A 19,812-nucleotide genomic window follows, 5' to 3' on the forward strand; every position below is an offset into this window, starting at 1 on the left:
AGAGGAGATTTTATTTGAATGGTACCTCCAGCCCCGGTTTCCAAAAAACATGGAACAGGGCTACCTCTGCCTATCTAACGCAATCCTTCAGTCTGGAATAAACTAACTAGAGGACAGCCTATACTGAACTCATAACACACCTTAAAATAGTTACCACCTCACTGATCCTGCAATTTTAGCATCATGATTAAATAGCGTTATCGTTAAATACATAAATACACCGGCATATCTTCCATTGACAAAAGTAGTCGCTTTCATATTCGGAAACTACACAGGATGGGTCGCCATCTTGGCTCATTTTCATAAGAAACACTCCACGGGCTGTTCGCCCTCCCATTGACCCAACATGGAGTCAGTTTCTTGATAGGAGCAAGCTACACCATATCCCATAATACGTCAGTCACTTGCCTAACTTGCCTCTTTTTCGTTCAACATGGCGCTGTTGGTAGGTTCACTGAAATGTGGATTTTACTTTCAGAGGAGAAAACTGGCACTTTTACTACAACAGACTAGCTCCTACCATGTTCTAAAACATCACAACGGCCAGAAGAACAGGACATATCATCTACAGCAGAAGACATGCCAGGTAAGAGCAGCACGGGCAGCATGAATTCACAAGGACACCTAAGTAACACAGGGACGAACAAATGAGGTTGTAAAGTTATGTTGAAGTGCAACATAATTTCGTGTCATAGCAACTGTTACGTAGCTTACAAAGCAAGAAGTGTGAGTTAAACGTATGAGGAACATTGGAGTCCAATTGCATTTAAATTGATTTAGAGCTGCATTAAAAGTTGTTACTATAAAGCTCAGTGTTGCGATTTATGAAATATGAGGACTAATATTTTTGTGTAGGAAGGGATTGATAGTATGTAACCAGTTGTATATTATCTGAAGTTATTCAGAAAAAGTTTTTTTCTCTCAGGGAGATACTTGGCTGTTAATAGTGTGTGTTTGTTTAACGTTGCCCTTCGGACCATTCGGTGTTTGTTTAACGTTTTACCATCGGTGTAATTTTCTTTACCTCAAATCCTTAACCCGCAATTAGAGCTGCAGTGTTTGCGATGTGTGTCCGTGATCACTATTTACAAAAAATAATAATGTATTTCTGACCAGTGTTAGAGTTGCGCTGACTTTGCCATCTGGCTTGGCATTTATTTTGGTGGTAGGGAAAAAACGCTATTAGAAATGCCGTTTTCTTCCGGTTGTTATAGGTCATCTATAGATAATCTTTATAACACTTGATTGTTCCGGTGCAGGAAAGTATCCGATCCGTGTTGCGAAACACAAAAGTGTGGAAAATGTAATATTACACTACCACCGGTGTAGGTGGTCAGGCGACCTCGTATCACATGACATTCCTATCACAACAAGGCTTGTTCACATTTTGCAACTTGTATTTGGAGATAAAGTACAATGCACTCCTAACAGTGGAGCTACTGCTCCGAGGTGATGATGAAAATTCGTATTGCATGTACTTACCTCCAGGCGTTATATAACGCATGACAGACGCTGTTTCTGAAAGCGTTTTTCTAGTCCTATAGAGCTGTTGGGTCAATTATTTCTTCAGACCAGTTTATGTATATACTCCAGTACAGTATGTATACCAAACTCTTATGGAACAAGTAATATCCTTCTTCTCCACAGCCAAAACGTTGTTTCCTTTCTTCTCTTTTCAGCTTGGAATAAACCTATTACTTGTTCCTTTGCAACCTACACATGCTGACACAGCTACCCACCTGAACTATATATCTCTTATGTCTAGGCAACAGAAAACTGGTTTAGCTGCAGGAACCTGAATGATGAGTAAACTTTGAATTACTCCTTTCCAGCACTAGTCCTGGACAACTTGGAAAAAGCTGCTGTAAAGAATTACATTTAGATAAAAAAAATCATCTGCTTGAGGCATTTTTTACATCAATAAATATAGCTTAAGATCTTGATTTGGAACAAAACCTAGGTATTTCACCCCCGTGTTTAGCTCCTTTGATTCAAATTCACTCTTTTCTTTCTCACTTGATATGTTTAATACAGTCAGACATTTACTGTTTTTTGTGTCAGTGAAGACATTTTAGATTGTTAGGTGTGTGTTTTCATCTGCAAGGTTCTTGATTGTGTGGAAATGGAAGTGGAGGTGGTCACAGAAATAGCCCTGTATGTTGTTATACAGAGACTAACATGACATGGGTTAGCCTCAGTGATTAAAGAGTTGTCTGCACCAGGTTCCCATTCCTGGTCCTGGAGACTTGCATGCTTGCTGGTTTGTGTTCCAGCCCATCTCTTGCACTAAACATAGTTTAACCCGTAACTGCCTTAAGAAGAGGTTTCAGCTCTTAAGAAATGCCAACAGTTAATAGATGACTTCCAGTGTGTTCAAGTAAATTATCAAACGTCTCAGTAGAAAAAATGCTTTCTCCTTTAGAAGAATTATAGAATTGACTTTCCTTGATTGTGCTGATGTAGTTTTGTAATGTAAATTCTGTGTGGGGTTTGAGTTTGACATTTTCTATTTTTGCTCCTGAAGTGAGTTTTTCTGGAGCTTCCTGAGGGACTCAACTGATAGACCAACATTCCTGAGTGCAGCTGGAACTCTATGGCCACAGGTTCGAGCCTGGGTCATGTCAATAGCCGCCTGGGACTTGGACTCCCTAAACAGTGGTTCACAATTGAGCTGAGCACTGCCGATGCTAGGGAGGGATTAGCTGGCTAGGGCTGTCTTGTCTGTTAGTGACACAGCGCCCCCTGTGGCCACCTGGACGCTTGTAGGCACGTGGTGCTATTGGTGAGTGATGCCCTGCTCTGCCGATCAGTGCTCATCCTCCACTACGGGGTTGTGTTGCCAATAACGCCTTAAAACACTTGTGGCTCAGAGCTGGCAGGTTAGTGAAGTCTTCCTATGCTAATAATTCTCTTTCTAGCATGTGTGTGGTCACAGGATTCATAGCTGCAAGCCATTAGGTGAGAAACATACAACTGGCAATCCTAAAATTTAAGCACTTTTTAGTGTCCAAGCTGCTGTGCAGCTCAAATCCAGATACCCGAACCCATTTTAGGATACATTCTAGCTTCTTCAGCACTGGTAATATTTGTGATTAACTGACCAATAAGCACTTTCTAAAATAAGGCTGACCTGTTTTTTTTTCTGCAGGTTTCAAGCACATGTACAAGGGCAGCAGCATGGCAAAACATAGGAAGGGACAGTCACAGGCAGTTACTGGAAGCTACAAAGGTAAGCTGATGTTCTACACACCCATATCATGTTTTCTTCTGATGCAACCTGACCTTGCTCAGTTAATAATAATAATAATAATAATAATAATTGCTTACACTTATATAGCGCTTTTCTGGACACTCCACTCAAAGCGCTTTACAGGTAATGGGGACTCCCCTCCACCACCACCAATGTGCAGCATCCACCTGGATGATGCGACGGCAGCCATAGTGCGCCAGAACGCTCACCACACATCAGCTATCAGTGGGGAGGACAGCAGAGTAATGTAGCCAATTCATAGAAGGGGATTATTAGGAGGCCATGATTGGTAAGGGCCAATTGGAAATTTGGCCAGGACACCGGGGTTACACCCCTACTCTTTTCGAGAAGCACCCTGGGATTTTTAATGACCACAGAGAGTCAGGACCTCGGTTTTACGTCTCATCCGAAGGACGGCGCCTGTTTACGGTATAGTGTCCCCATCACTATACTGGGGCATTAGGACCCACATGGACCACAGGGTGAGCGCCCCCTGCTGGCCCCACTAACACCTCTTCCAGCAGCAACCTTAGTTTTTCCCAGGAGGTCTCCCATCCAGGTACTGACCAGGCTCACACCTGCTTAGCTTCAGTGGGTTGCCAGTTGTGAGTTGCAGGGTGATATGGCTGCTGTAGTTAAGCTTGGAATCCCATGGTGCTCGTATATATCTGGGGTACTGTTCGCTTATTTTATTTCTCTTTAGTAATTGCCACTCATCTGACAGCCTGGGTGTTTTCAGTACACACCAGGGCTGCAACTGAAGTTTCCATCATGGATGAAGTGCTGTGGGAGTCAACTTTTATCATCTTCACTATGAAATTAGGACAGAAGAGCAAGTATAGAAAGGGCCATGTTTCACACTGGTATGTGTTCCACATAGGCTGGAATTGTAACCAGTCTATATGCTATAAAATCAAAATGAGAAAGTAGAAAAAAATGTGATATTTTTGGGCAGATGGGGGAGTACTCTTAGGTGCAATGTTTTAACTGGGGAAAAAGACAGCAGAATTCGTCTTCCTCTTCAACCTCTGTTTGACCTGCTGTCCTGCCCTGCGAGTTTGCCTTTTTACCAGATTAATGAAGTCTTTAGGGTGGTTTATACTGAGTTCATGAGTTTAGGGAAAGAAAGGCTCTGTTCCTTTGCCAGACAGCTCAAATTTTCCAAAAGTAAATGGACATGCTGTTTTCCCATTGTACAAAAAAACATTTAGTCTCTGTTGCTTGGTTACTGACAGCCGCCTTCAGGTGAGTCTTAATGCGCTTTCACATTCTGCAATCAATCTGTAAGTAACTTATTGCAAGTTTGAAGGCACCAAGTGGCAAAAGAGGAGAATGCAGTATGTTAGCCTGGGGAGCAAAAGAGTAGTGTGTGTATAAATGCAGTATACAGTATATAAATAAGATGTAATTAAAGGCTACAACACCTTACAAAGGAGAGGTTGGTGGCCAGTTATTATTTTAAAGACCTCATCAAGTTTTAAAAAGGTGCTACTGTCAAGTGTTCTTTGTCAGCCTGTCCAGGTAAGGTGTTCTCCTTCTTTTGGTAAGAATCTGGTTCTCTGTAGGTTGTATTTTGAAAGCTATACAGGTCGTTAGAATGTGGCAAACCAGTAGAAAGTAGTGAAATTTCTTATGTAAAAGGAAAGTATTAATACAGTGGCGGGAGACCTTTCTGTCTGTTAGTCTCTGCACGGAACTGCTTCTTATGTAGGTTATTACAGTTATGTTTTATGTACATCAGGATTGTACATTCTCTTCAGTCTTTGCCTCAAACATCTGGCTGCAAATTAGTTTCATTCTTTAGGTATTATTCACTAAGTAAACACCTGCAGGCTTTTTGATTGAAGAATTTGTCATGAAGTCTGTCTGAACTTTTCTTTCCCGTTCATCTAAAAGCATTTTTACTGATTGCTGAGAGACAATTTAACCCCGACACCTTTTTGCCTTGTCTTATTGTTGTTTATAAGACATCTTTATTCAAAGCAACAAACGAGACAATGTCAATGTCATTTTGATTTGTAGCCAAGTATAAAACACTGATAATACAGAAGTAACTGACAAACTATTTTTGTTTTTCCTACTGGCACTGCATTAAATGTCACTGTGCTTCATTTGTGCTTCAGGGCTTGAAGTGGTGGGATGTGGCAGACAAACGAACATGCTGGCATGGACACGCTGGTGGAGGTCTGAATGCGGATCCAAAGAATGTGGTAAGACTGTCGTCCTTTGGATTTTTAAGAAAAAACAGGTGCATTCCTCAGGGTGCTGGGTGTTACCTATTGTCTGTAGTTCAGAGGCTGCTCTTAAAGTTTTTGTCTGCCAGTAGTTTAACTTTAAGATCTTATTAGTGGGTTTTATTGAGGTATTCTTCAGAATAGTTTGCAGAATGTTTTACACAACTGCAGTTTTGTTTATTCGTAAATAGCTCCTTCTATTCTTTATTTCCAATCTGCAGGTGCTTAATTGCGAGTTGTCCTGTTCACTTTATCAGCTTGGGTTGTCAGTCCTTTGTTCTAAGAAAAAAAGATGGGACTCTTTCAACTTGGCTGTATACATTATCCTTTCATTTGTGGGATTTTTCCCGATAATCTTTTAACATTTTTACAAACAAAAGCTTCATTGGAATATATTTTATCCCTCGACAAATCTTTACTATCTGTTTTTGTGTTTACTTCTGTAAATAAAAAAAATCACCCCAAATGTCAAGGCAGTTATTTTTGTATACTGTAGGTTTGTCTTGGAAGTAACTTTGTGTAAGTCACAATACATGATGCAGAGCGTGCCCTGTATAATTTTTGTGTGTGGTTTTGATTTGAGTTAGGGTTGTCTTGAAGCCATATTATATTCTTAGAGGATATCATGTTGGGTGGAATAGAGGAGCCTACACATGCTTCTGAGACCACAGTTGTCCCTGTAGCAGGTGGTAGTGAGCAGTACGCAAGGTAAACAGCTACACTGGCAACAAACTGCTAGTCTGTCAAACTCAACAAACTAGAGTCTGTTTTGCACTTATCACAGATCCTCTGGGCTTGTGGGAGGCCTCACTCTTTAAACACTGAAAAGAGTTATTGTGAAGTCAAAACAGTCAAAGATGCATTACATGAAAACTGAGTGAAATTTAACCAATTCACCATGGGGTTTCATATACCTTTCCTCAGCTCTGTCTGGAGTAATGTCTGTCGAAGAGGTTTGTGGAGACCAGAAGAATTTTGAGAGCAGGAACATTTATAATGGGGATTAAACTGGGGATAAAAAAATGTGGTTATTTTTTACAAATGGTAACAAATAGCAAAAATCTCTAAATTACAGAATGGAAGTGCGTCAGCACTTGCTTCCAGTATAAAAATGAAAGGGTGATGGTACTGACATCCATTTATTTTCTAACTGCTTCATCCAGTTGAGTGTCATGGGGGAACTGGAGCCTATCCCGGCATGCAAAGGGGGCAAGGCAGGATACACCCTGGACAGGATGCCACTCTTTGGCGGTCACACTGACTCACACACTCGCACAAAGGCATTTGAACTCTGGGAGGAAACTGGAATACACATCTAAAATCTATGTAAACACGAGGAGTTCCATGCAAAAAGCACCCCAGGTCTACAGTTGTACCCAGGTCCCCAACACTATGAGGTAGCAATGTTAACCACTGCACCACTTGTCATTCTGTTCTTGCCATAATACACACAGACAGCAGGGTTTGGAAAGATGCAGTAACAAAACAGATCACATCTGTACAAAACTTTTAAAATGACCCATAGTCTGTAACAGATCACCATCCAGCCCTGTGAAAAGCAGAAGAAAAAAGGTCTGTGCCCTGAAGATTTTAGAGATTCTGCAACCTGGTCCTTGTGTGACACAAATTCAGCGACCTCTGCATAGCTTGTTGTGTTATTGGTAGGAACTGGGTTTATCCTTCATGTTTTTAACAGCACAGTTGGAAATTTTCCTGAAAGTTCGACTCAAAAGACCAGTTTAAATTTTTGAACGTCAAATACACACTCCGAAGGTCAGTATTTTTTTTTTCAGTTGGAATTGGGAGTTATTTTCTGTGTTGTATCCAGTTGGCCTGAAGACCTTTGTCTGCACTCTTCCACTGCCCAGGTGTGAAAGGCATTCAAGGTGTACAGGGCTTTACACATGCAGTTGACACCACCTGGTGGAGCAGTGGATCTCCGTCATGATACTGGATGCTTGCAGGCGCTTGACAGTTTCCAGGAGACACTATTATGTAGCAGGTTCAGAAAATCCTGGTCAGCTTCTAGCACCACTCAGCCAATGGCAATCCTAATCACAGTTGGTTGGTGAAGTAGTCATCAGTGCTTAATCAGTACTCTGTGGTTTATAGCTTAACCTGTACTCTGATCAAGCACCTTTATTGATTAAGTTGCTTGGGGGATTCTTAGCACTTTGATATTGCAGGCAACAGACTTTCACCAACATCATAGTCATTGGCTCAAATTAATTTCTGAAACTGGTTTCTATTTTCATTGTGGAATCTGCAATAGTACTTTGGGTTCAGTCTGTTAGAACTTGTTAGAACTTGTCAGGATTTTGAAAACTTGTATCCAAGTCTCTATGTAGTTCTTGTTCTTAACACATTTAATTTAGAATGAGTGAAAAAATGGGAAGAAAATAAGCAGTATTACTTGAAACAATGGTATATGTGTTTTAAAACTGAATTATGAGCCTGCACACCTAACACATACAGTAGATTTGCGTTTTACACTAAATGTACGCAAATTTGTTTAAACGTGGCATGGTGGCGAAATAATAAATGAAAAATCAAATAATGCAGGAAATTTCACAAATTTATGTATGTCGTGGCACACACCTGAGCTTCACTTTGGGAGATAGTTATAGAGCCTCTAACACACTGCTGCTTTCTTTATCATGCAACAAGAGTGAATCTTGATCTGTGCAGTTAGAGACCGATTTGTGAGAGCTGTGCATCTGTGTTCCCTGCATTTTATTATTGTTAAATTGTATTTGATCTATTTTGTACACTGTCTTGCTATTTCATAATACTTCAAACTACATACATGCACATACTAATACACTTATGATTGATTTTACTTGTTTTAGGGAGGAAGACTTGTATTTTGTAATCCCTTCTCATTTGATTAGAAGGTTATGAACATGCTGAAATGTACATCTGGTATAAAATAAAAATCATACATTAGCTACAGCAAACTGCATTTCATTTAAGTTAGCTTATTGTATAATCACTGTATGTTTCAAAACACGCCGTAATGCCATACCACCAACCCCACAAACCAGCCATTGTAGGCTTCTGGGACACGTAAAGGTGTCTTTTGTATGTGCCAGATCTTCTACTGATATCGTTAACACTTTAAATAGCCATGGACACATTAAAAGTGTACATTAGCACTAAGTACATTAGCAATATTTAATATATAATATATATTTAATATATAATAATGTATTAGTACATTAGCAATATTTAATCTTAATATTTAATCATCTACTCCCTGTGATTATATGGTCTTTAACATTCAAGGCTGAAGCCCATGGATGTGGCATAGGGCATTGCCAGTCATGCCCCTGCTGGTATGGATGGCATCTTCACATTGTTCTGTAGGCTGCATTGAGAAAAGCACACAATTTTTTTTAGCTTGGCCATGTAGTATTAACTCAAATCTAAGCTGTGGCATTAAATAAAAAAAAAAAGGAATGCCAGCCTTCAAACTTCAGAAACAAATTTGTGAAGCTTATTTGTGATGTTAAAAAAGTTAATTTTAGATGACGCAATACATTCTGAACTCCAGCGCAGTATAGTTTTAGTTTTGCCTCTTACCAGATATTCCCTATAATGTTTTTGAGAGGGTCTCTGTGAACTTTGTACACACTTTTCCTGCAGAAGATGCAATATTTTATAAGGCGGACATTCAGAACTGGTTTGAACTGGATTGAAAGAATGCTGGACACAAGGGCTACTACATAATTCTATATCGTTATATAGGAAAGTGTGCTACGAACCTAAGTAACCAATTGTATTAAAAGTAATACGTTTTCTTTAGTAAATAGGGAGATAGGAAGATGTGCATGATTTTGGAACACTGACAATCTTGTAAGCACAGGGAAGCGTGATGGATAACAGAAAAATATTTAAGGACTGTTCTAGTTAAATTACCTTGAGAAAAATACACAGAGCATCTCTGTGTGTTTCGCTCCCATGTGCATTAAATAACTTCTGAGACGGACTCCTGACTGTCTTTTAAGGGGAAGCGGGGAAAAATTTATCCAACATGTCGTTATTTAGGCTACATGTGTGTCCCTCTCAGTGTGTGTTACACAGAGGAAGAGCAGAGACGAGATGATGTTCTGTGAAAGAGTTTGTTGATTAGAAGGTAAACGTACATTTTTGTTCCTCTAAACAGCTGAAGGAAGTTGATGCAAGGAAGATCCTGGCAGCCATGTTTTCATATGTGTGGCCCAAGGACAGACCAGATCTCCGGGCACGTGTTGCTGTTTCTCTGGGACTTCTTGCTGGCGCCAAGGTGGGTATGGTAGGGCAGAGTTTGTGTTGCAGATCGTTTCAGATTGCCTGTCTCTGCATCTGCTACATTATGCTCCCTCTGCGTTTTTCATTAATTTGTTTTATGTATCCTGTTAAATCATGAATAATATCCTTTTAGCTCTTAAAACAGTGGGGTGATGTTAGAAATTTGCACAACTTAGTGGTGAATTTTATATACTTTTACCTTTTATTACTTTAAAAATACTCTGGGTATTTTGTCTCCACAAAAACGTCTAGACCTGGGCAATTGCATAACTGACAATACTGTAGTATTTTCACTTTAGTTCCCACTAGTTAGTAATGTACTAGAATTGCTCATATACGAGTTTATAAATCTCCTTAGGCCAACATGGGTGATAAGCTTGTGTGAAAGGTGTTAAGTTACACAGCGCACCTGTTCAGTCTCAATCAGTGGAGCGTCTATGTTATTTTGGTTTTTAATGTGAAACAGGGTGTGTAATTCACAATCTAAAGTCATTTACACCCATTGTTAAGGAGTTTTAACAAGCTGATAACTGCTTAACTGCCTTCAGTAAAGAACTGAATCAAAGTTTGGGTTATGCTGAGACCAAGGGCTTCAAGCTAAAAGAAGTCGATACATAATGGTAGGTACTTACTAGAATCAGTTAGCCTAATTACTAGTTATTAGTAGTTCAGGTAGGTTAAAAATCTGAAGATATCGGAGATCCATAGAGCTAGAATTGTTTATTGCCTTACAATGATCAACTTGGGACATGCTTTCTAAATGTTACACAAATGCATTTTACAGTTGAACATTGTGCAGTTTGATGTAGATTCAGTAATTTGCATATATCCAAAATTGGTTTGAACTGTCTTATAATGTTTGATAAACCTGCTACAATTTCTTATTTTTTGCAAACTTAGCAATGGTGCTAAATATACCCGAGTCTAGCCATGTGAAATAGGTTAAAAGGAGTGGTATTGGGTCCTGTTCCATATCTTGGTAAGCATTGCCACTTTACCATTTCTCCCCCTATCAGAACCATCCATTTTCTGTTTGTTAACCGACTCCACACATACACTTTATCTTGGGTTTCTTTAGCTTTGAGTTAAAGGCTTAATCTTTCATGTGGAACTGCATCAAAATATTTTATACGCTGTTATCAATTGCTTTAATGTTTTCTGAAAAGAATTTTAGCACACTGGATAAGATCTTCATTTTCTGCACCCATGCTGAGTTGTTTATGAGGATCAGTAAATCTCATTATAACCCAAGGTTCATTGTATATGAAAATGGTCACAAAAATCCTCTACCCTCATTATTTCTGCATATATGTTTGCCTTTATGAGAAAAGGCTTGACTGACTGACAGAAAAAGGTGGTTTTGATATTGTTTAAAAGCCCTAGAACTGCCTTGGCTTTTCATACTTTGTAATGTTCTTTGAAATGTAATTATCTTGGTTGAACTCAGTTTATTCTATTCCAAGATGCATATTCACAGGCTTTGTCAAGAAGGCTTGATAAAAAGGGCAAGGCAAAACACTATACATATACTTTGTGCTTCTGAACATTTTTACTTCGACTGCCCATAATCGTACCTTTCAACTTTCAGGTAAATAACTGCAAAGTAAAGTCCTGATTTTTGGTTTACTGTTGTGGTTACAGGTACCTGCCCTTTGGTACTGTATTACTGTCCTTTCTTATGCCCACTTCAACAACAGTATAGCACAGAAGAAAATTTTCTATTCCTTGTTGAATCAAGGGTTGTTACCACAGTGCTTGTAGATTAGGGATGTAGGCATCTGTACCAGAATACTTACAGTTTTTAATTGACACACCAACTGTGCCAAAAAACAAGCACGTAAGAGCCGACATCTTGTAAAAATAAAGCTTGTCAGTGTATTAACCATGGAAACAACTACTGGTATATCATTTCAGCAGATGTAGCAACATGTGGGAAGCATGTTGCTCCTCTAGGGAACCCTGTTACCTGCTCTTGAAATAGCATGAACAGCTGTGGGGAAAAACAATGACAATGTGAAAATGTTTTTATTAATGCTTCACGTTGTATCTGTTAGACAAAGAGCTGTGGACACTGATTGCTGCACACCACTTAAAGATGTAAAACGATTTCCTGCTGTTTTAACACAAGCAACAAAATAAATGTTGATTCTCTTATATCTGAACGCATTGAAGACTGATATCTGTCTTGTAATAATCCAACCTGACATGTCTTGTCCAAGTTAGTTTTACAGAGAAGGGATACATGAAATAAGATGGCAAAAAATTATACTTGCTTTAAAATGTTTCGGGTTTGGACAGGACAGTTTAGAAAACCAAAGCCAACAAGAATGCAAACTCAAGACAAAGAAGAATGTTGAGGGGGTTAATACAAGAAGTAAACACATTACAAAAACACTCTGTTTTTACTCTACCTCCACTCCCTTAGTGCAGTTTTAGAGGAGTGAGGATTGCATTAAAAAGTTCACAGGATTTCCCAGACTGTAGTAAAAGTAAAACTAATTTATAGTCCAAACTAGTGTATTTGGCTCTTGTAACAGAGCACTACATTGTATATAATGGGTTTAATTATTTAACTGTGATTGTAATATATCTTACATGGTTTCAAATGATTTTATATGAAACTATAAGTTTAATGAAGTGACTTCATTTATGAACTGTAAAATCTTAGATATTTTCTGACTTAGAAATGTATAGAAGGATTAGGTAAAATTGACAGCTCAGGTTGGAACAAAAACCAGAAGACACTAGGCCTTCCAGGAGTTGATCTCCAGGAGCACTGCTCCAGATGTTCACAGATGGCCATTGAGATATAGGGCCGGTTAGCCAGCAGGAGCCACACCATCTGTCCACAGAGGAATTTGCCATCCCCATGTGGACAGATGGTGGTCACTGCCAAGTGCTTCTGGTCAGCAGTAATGTTGAGGAGCATGATATCATGAAACATACCACCCAGAATAGCCAGGGAAGCTGATGTCCCCATCAGCAGCCTGAAAAATGGTCATAAAGCAAATGGAATCTATGCTTCATGGGCTGTCCTCTATAAACTGATTCTTCCATCAATGCGGAATAACAGGAATTGGGATTTGTTTGGCCGTGTACATCTCCAATGCTCCCCCAATAACGTCCATTTTACACTCCAAGAAAACATGCGTTAATTTACAGCTACTAACAGATTTTCCAATTGTGCAGCCTTCTTTATATGAGCCTTATTATTCAGCCCAGCGTGCTGCACTTGTTTTACACAAGGAAATTACCTTCCCCTTGCAGTGCTCTACAGTGACCTTGCTAATTTCACTCCCTTAGGCTCCCTTAGCCCTAGTGAAAGGTGTTTTGAAGCAGCTCTCTTATTGATGCATCCAGTAAATGTTAGCTCTGCATTAAAGGTGACATTTAGCTCATCATTGCCGTTTTTTTTGTTTGCTAAATTAATCACTGAATCAGTGTGCATCCAAAATGAACACATTTGACAGTGAAAGTCATTTTATTAAGTACAGTGCTCTTCACAGCTCCTCTAAATGGCATAATTTGAATTTTGAAATCCCAGATTATAACGTTTTTAAAGAAATTTTAATTCATTGAGAATATTGGACATATTGTTTTGACACGGCTGGGAATGCCTAACTTGCTGATAGGCCCTTTTTTGTATAAAATTCAGTTAATGAGGAAAATTAAGGAATATTAACCTCACTGAAAGCCTGTGTTGTGAGGAGAGGGGAAGTTGTGAACTGTCAACAGGCCATGCAGGGATTAGGGTCTGTCAGAGGAGGAGTGTGTAAAAGATCTGGAGAAGGTGAGACTCGGCTGTTGCTTATGGTTGTGAATCTGTCTGTGAACCATTCAAAGCAAAATGGTGACCATACTCCATTTTAGAGATGTGTGCAAAAATCTTTGTTAAAATTGCAAAGAGATATTGGATTGTGCAATGAGAGAGAAATCTGGTAGAACAGCTTTGTCTAGAATTAGATATGAAGTTATACTTTTAAATAGAATGTAAGTTAAATCAGTTGGCTTCTGGTAATAATATTTAAGCCATATAACATTTCTATGAATGATCAAAAAGAAATGTCCATGATATGAATACAAGTACAGTGATGAGATCAACGAAAGATTTAGTTTGATTGGCGACTTTTTATGTTTTAAAAGATTAATTTGATGTGTAGTGGCACTACTTACTGTAATGGTGTTAATATTTGTGGCCACTGCTTCACCTGTAGGCTTATAGTCTTCAGTCAAGTAAGCCCATATTGTGCTACTCAACACTACTTCTCTCTGTATACCTTTATTGTGCTATGTTACACTCCATGAATTTTGCTGAAAGACCCTTGTGACCTAAAAATGCAAATCAAACAGGATCTGATTTGAGCAATAGAAGATTGTTGTAGTTCCAGTCAATAAATGTACTGTGAACTTTGACACTTACCTTGTAAATTCAATGTGACATTTGTTATAACTAAAGCAGTCAGAGCTGTATGCATAGAAACTTTCTACGTTTCTATATTTCCTAGTTTCCCAGGGAACTAAGTCCTTTCAGTCCGTCATATAAGCCCTTTTATGTAACCACAGTTGAGAATGATTCTCACTTAAATGGCATACTCAAACTATGAAATGCCAGTATTAATGAAGTAAATTAACAGCAGTGGTAATCAAACACCTTGAAACACAGGCACTGATGGCATCTATGTGATTAAAAGCATCACCAGACAGGAATGTACTTTCAGGTGGGTAGCTGCGTCAGCATGCGTAAGCTGCAAAGGAAGTAATAGGTTTATTCCCTGCTGAAAAAAGAAGAAAGAAAACGCAACGTTTTGGCCGTGGAGCCTTCTTCAGTTGTAAGGTTCAGGTTCTTCTTTGCAGGAATCTACAGCCAGCAGCCATATCACCCTGCAACTCACAACTGGCAACCCACGGAAGCTAAGCAGGTGTGAGCCTGGTCAGTACCTGGATGGGAGACCTGGGGAAAAACTAAGGTTGCTGCTGGAAGAGGTGTTAGGGGGTCCATGTGGGTCCTAATGCCCCAGTATAGTGACGGGGACACTATACTGTATACAGTTACTTCGGATGAGGTCCTGACTCACTGTGGTCATTAAAAATCCCAGGGCGTTTCTTGAAAAGAGTAGGGGTGTAACCCCTACCTGGCCAAATTTCCCATTGGCCCTTAACAATCATGGCCTCCTAATAATCCCGATCTATGAATTGGCTTCATTACTCTGCTCTCCTCCCCACTGATAGCTGATGTGTGGTGAGCGTTCTGGCGCACTATGGCTGCCGTCGCATCATCCAGGTTGATGCTGCACATGGTGGTGGAGGGGAGTCCCCATTACCTGCAAAGCACTTTGAGTGGAGTGTCCAGAAAAGCACTATATAAGTGTAAGTAATTATTAATTATTATTACTTTTACCTTCTGAGGTAGCTCCTTCCAATCAGTGGCTGCTGCAAACTGTAATAAGTAACCAACCAGTTGAGATTTAGAGAACAGCCAAATCTGATAAGAAAAGATAAGATCACTTTATTAGCCATATACAGATTCTTGCATTAGGGATTTGTCTTTTCACATACCCCAACTTGCTCCATGAGATACACAGACAGGGAGAGAAGCTTGGGGTCAGAGTGCAGGGTCAGCAGTTGTAGAAGCACCCCTGGAGCACTTGGGGTTAAGGGCCGTGCTCAGGGGCCCAACAGAGTAGGATTCCTCTGCCGGCCGCGGGATTTGAACCGGCAACCTTCCAGCCACAGGCACAGATCCTTAGCCACAGAGCCACCGCTCCACCCCCTGTACACCCCCTGAGGCCTGAGTCTTGGACTTTGCAATAAAGAGGAGGACTGTAATATGTCATGCATGTCATCTCGAAATTGTTCCATGGGGGTTAATTAATATTTTCTGTTGTTTTAGGGGTCTTATATGTAGCAAGGGTCAGTAAGGCAGAGAGGAAAGATCACAGAGCTAAGATCAGCAGGGAGCTTTGTTCAATAACAGCATGATTGGATTCCACTTTCTCCTAAACAGGAGCTGGAATACCAGTATTTTCTCATGAAATTGAGTATGTCTGTTTACAAGTAGTCCAGGATCTCATGTTTTAGTTTTTAGATTATCTTTTGTTTTAGCACAATTTATGCTACAAAGTAATTGCAGTTTGGATTCACTTATGCACAACTGAATTTAAAAACAATTAAATTGCTGAATGATTACACCTAAACATTTGGATTTGTTATATAGTTGTATATCAAGGGATATATTTATATTTTGCAGACAAATATTTTTGGTTGTAGGTAGTAATAGGATACTTGGAAAAAGTAGTAATGGTGGTTAACTGTGGCCTCTCCACTTTCAAGCGTATTTTGTTTCACTCTACCATTGCAGTCTTGTGTTTTCTGGAAGAACTGGTCATGTATACCTCTTAACTAAGTTCTTGTGTGTCTCAAATGCAAAACAAAATGGATGACTAGTTTGTTTTGCAAAGAGACACACAAGAAATACAATACAAAATGTTTATTTGAGAAAATAGCTTTTATGTATGGAGGGTCAGTTGCTGGTACATTACATCAAAATCAATTTTATCAAGCTACTGTGTGTTTCTGCCACTTGATAATACAACAAGAGAAAACACTTCTGAAAGAAAAGAGAAGCAGTGGCATGTCTGAACAGTCTTGATACTGATTAATCCTTTCACACAGCTACTGTACGTATTACTGTGAATGTTAACAGTTTCATGAAATGTAAAAGTCATTGGTAGCATTGTTGACCCTTAGTACAGGACCCAGATTTTCACCTAAGATTTAGTCTGGAAGAAGTCACCCATTATTATCATTAAAGCTAGTATCCTAAAATCCTTCAAGAAACACAGTTGGCAACCAAGTGTACTAGATGCTTATGTTATATTAAACACTTCTAACAAGTTCTTTCTTTAAAGATGGCTTGCGTGAAGCATGTTTTTTTACTGAAAGAGCTGTTTTGCAAATAAAACTACCCATCAGGCCCATCTGCTGATAGTGCTAAAGCCCACACAGTTTTTCCAGCTTTGTCTGACTGCTTCAAGTTTTATTCATTTTATAGAATCAGTTTGCATAGGCATCTCTGCTTCACCCAATGCAATGGTATTGCAGCTTGGGCATATTATTGAATTTGTAAAACATTGTAAATTGTAAATATGAGATTTGACATCCATTTCTGCAAACATAATTTTCAACAAATCACTTGTCAAAATACGTAACTCAGTAATAATTCTGGACATTCCACTCAAAGCACTTTACAGGTAATGGGGACTCCCCTCCACCGCCACCAATGTGCAGCCCCACCTGGATGATGCCAGAACGCTCACCACACATCAGCTATCAGTGGGGAGGAGAGCAGAGTAATGAAGCCAATTCATAGATAGGGATTATTAGAAGGCCATGATTGGTAAGGGTCAATAGGAAATTTGGCCAGGACGGCAGGGTAACACCCCTACTCTTTTCAAGAAACACCCTGGGATTTTTCCCAGGACCTCGGTCTTACGTCTCGTCCGAAGGACAGCACCTGTTTACAGTATAGTGTCCCCGTCACTATACTGGGATATTAGGACCCACATAGACCACAGTGTGAGCGCCCCCTGCTGGCCCCACTAACACCTCTTCCAGCAGCAACCTTAGTTTTTCCCCAGGAGGTCTCCCATCCAGGTACTGACCAGGCTCACACCTGCTTAACTTCAGTGGGTTGCCAGTTGTGAGTTGCAGGGTGATATGGCTGCTGGCTGCTGGCAGTAACCCAATGTAGCTCACTATTTGATAATTCATTTGCATTATTGTGCAAAAAACAGTTGAAAACTAAGTCAAATAGTGTAGAGCTTTAAAAATATGCTGATTTAATAGAATTAAAATGCTAAAGTTGTTGGAAACTGCAAATGTGCAAAGTATTCTTAAGAGAAGCTGAAATGCTGCCATAACGTATAAAAGTTTGAACTAAGGAATTCAGAATCTTTGAACCCTTAGTCCATTTATGAGTTTTCAGATACTGTAGTTTATAAAGTTTTTAAATGATTTTTACAGGGTTATATGGATTTGTGGCTGGTGAGGAATTTATTTTTTGTAAGAAACCAATGTCTGGGGGATTAAGATAAAGATTGACATGCCAATAGTGAGCAGGGACAGATAACCAGCTTTATCTTCTAATCGAAGTACTGTACTTCTGTCCTGTTCAGCTGCAAGACTGAAATTTACAAAGCAGCATAACCTCTTTTAAAAGAATAGGACATAACTTAAAGAATCCAGTCTTGTTCTCTCTATGATTCAGGGTGTTCTGCATAATGTAACAGCACTCCATCTTTATTTGTACTTGATAAATTTGGGTACAGATGACGTTGGAATAAACAATACTTTCCATCCCAAAAAACTTGGCAAGATGCAGAAAAAACAGACTAAATCATTTTTTTTTCTGTGGAATCCTACCAGACTGGGCAAAGGTGGAGATCTGCAAATATGAATATGACAGAAGATGCAGAAGAAGACTTCAGTTTTCTGGGACACTGGAAACCTTTCCATGAGAAAAGGCAGCTGTACAGAATTGACATCTAAATCTATATCTAAAATGATATGTGGAAGAGTGTTTTTTAATCATCTGATTAAAAACAAGAAGATCCAGTTAAAGGAAAGGATCATAATGAATTGCAAGCACAAGTCATCAAAAGGCCAAGAGATTAACTGAAACAAATATTGTAATGCTGGCTAAAATACATTATTTTACTGTCAATAAAGAAGTAAAATATATCTGGGAAAATTATCAGTGATGGAAAGCTTATGTGACAATATGAAAGAAAAATGGCTTAGGTAATGAATATTTCACTCAAGTGTTCCCAATGGGTAACCAGCTTATTGGATGTTCAAAGAAATCTAACAACAGTAGTGGATACATAGGGGGCATACTATACAGTGTATTTAGATTTTCAGCAGACTTCTGATTAAGTTCATGACCAAACATTAATTTTCATTACAAACAATAACCATTCAGAGCAATATGAGTATTTGGATGAGAATTGGTTAATAGAAAATAGATAAAGGTGAATGCTGGGGTGACATCTTTAGTGTTATACAAGATGTTATACATCTGTAGTAGAACCACAGCCCTTTCTAATTTATTATTTTTTGATAATTCTTATTCAAATAACTACACCCTATTATGGTAAATAAGTAAGTAAAGACTATACCAAATTAGCTGGATAAGCAAGCACTGCAGAAGCAGTAAATCAAATTCCAAGAAATCTTGATAAAGTTCAAGACTGACATATTTTTTATGTAGTGCCAACTATGTATACAGGTAGCAAAAACATTAAGCATTGCATAACTGTTTTGCCCCAATGAAGAATGTTTGAGTTTTGTCAAACATTTTATTTTGTAAAATCATGAGTCATGAGCTCTCTTAATGTGTGCATCTGTCTTAGGTTTCCATTTCGATGGTCGAACAAATGGTTCCGAATATATTGAACATCAATGATAACATCACTTGTCACTGAAACAAAAACAGAAAGTTATTTTTGGAAAGTCTTGTTTACAGACATAAGCTTGTTATTTTGATTAACAAGTTTCTCATCAACTGGGTTGGTCAACGAAGCTTCTACTATGAAAGTTACAGGCTAGTAGTCTAACCACCATTAGGAGCAATTCTAATAAGCTTCCTCTAACATCTGCACACTTCCCTCAAACCCACCTCCTTAAACCATCACTCTTGGACCTCTCTGCTGTTGTTCTTCACAACAGTTTGTGTTCTGCAGGTCTGCAATACATTCACTGACATCTATCGGGAAGATCTTCACAAAACCTTGATTTATCAATAAATATGACCTATTTCCATTGCTGGAGGTCCACTTGTTGTGGTTTAGTCCAGCCTTCCAACATACTGATGGCAAAAAGACATTCCTATGATAAGCGGTGCATATTGGTTCCCTACTGTCTTTTTCTGTCTTTAATCGTCATGATGTTTTTTGATAGGCTTAGCATTTAACAGGGTTAATCTTCTTGTCAGCTGTGCCTGACCAACTTTTATTAACGGAATGATTTAATGTTCTTGCA

The 19,812-nt window shown here is 39.0% G+C and overlaps 1 protein-coding gene across 1 annotated transcript in view; it reads left to right on the plus strand.

Annotated features, from left to right (window-relative positions):
- Window positions 1-402: 402 nt before the first annotated feature.
- abcb7 (ATP binding cassette subfamily B member 7) overlaps window positions 403-19,812 on the plus strand; it is a 73,420-nt gene continuing 54,010 nt past the window's right edge. Inside the window, exons 1-4 of the mRNA XM_088649014.1 lie at window positions 403-586; window positions 3,149-3,229; window positions 5,374-5,460; window positions 9,650-9,769. Coding sequence (XP_088505140.1) covers window positions 434-586; window positions 3,149-3,229; window positions 5,374-5,460; window positions 9,650-9,769 — 441 coding nt within the window. The 5' untranslated portion in view covers window positions 403-433. The remainder of the gene's footprint in view (window positions 587-3,148; window positions 3,230-5,373; window positions 5,461-9,649; window positions 9,770-19,812) is intronic.

Source organism: Lepisosteus platostomus, chromosome 10 (assembly GCF_059453375.1).
Source record: "Lepisosteus platostomus isolate fLepPlt1 chromosome 10, fLepPlt1.hap1, whole genome shotgun sequence".
In the NCBI taxonomy this organism is placed as follows: Eukaryota; Metazoa; Chordata; class Actinopteri; order Semionotiformes; family Lepisosteidae; genus Lepisosteus; species Lepisosteus platostomus.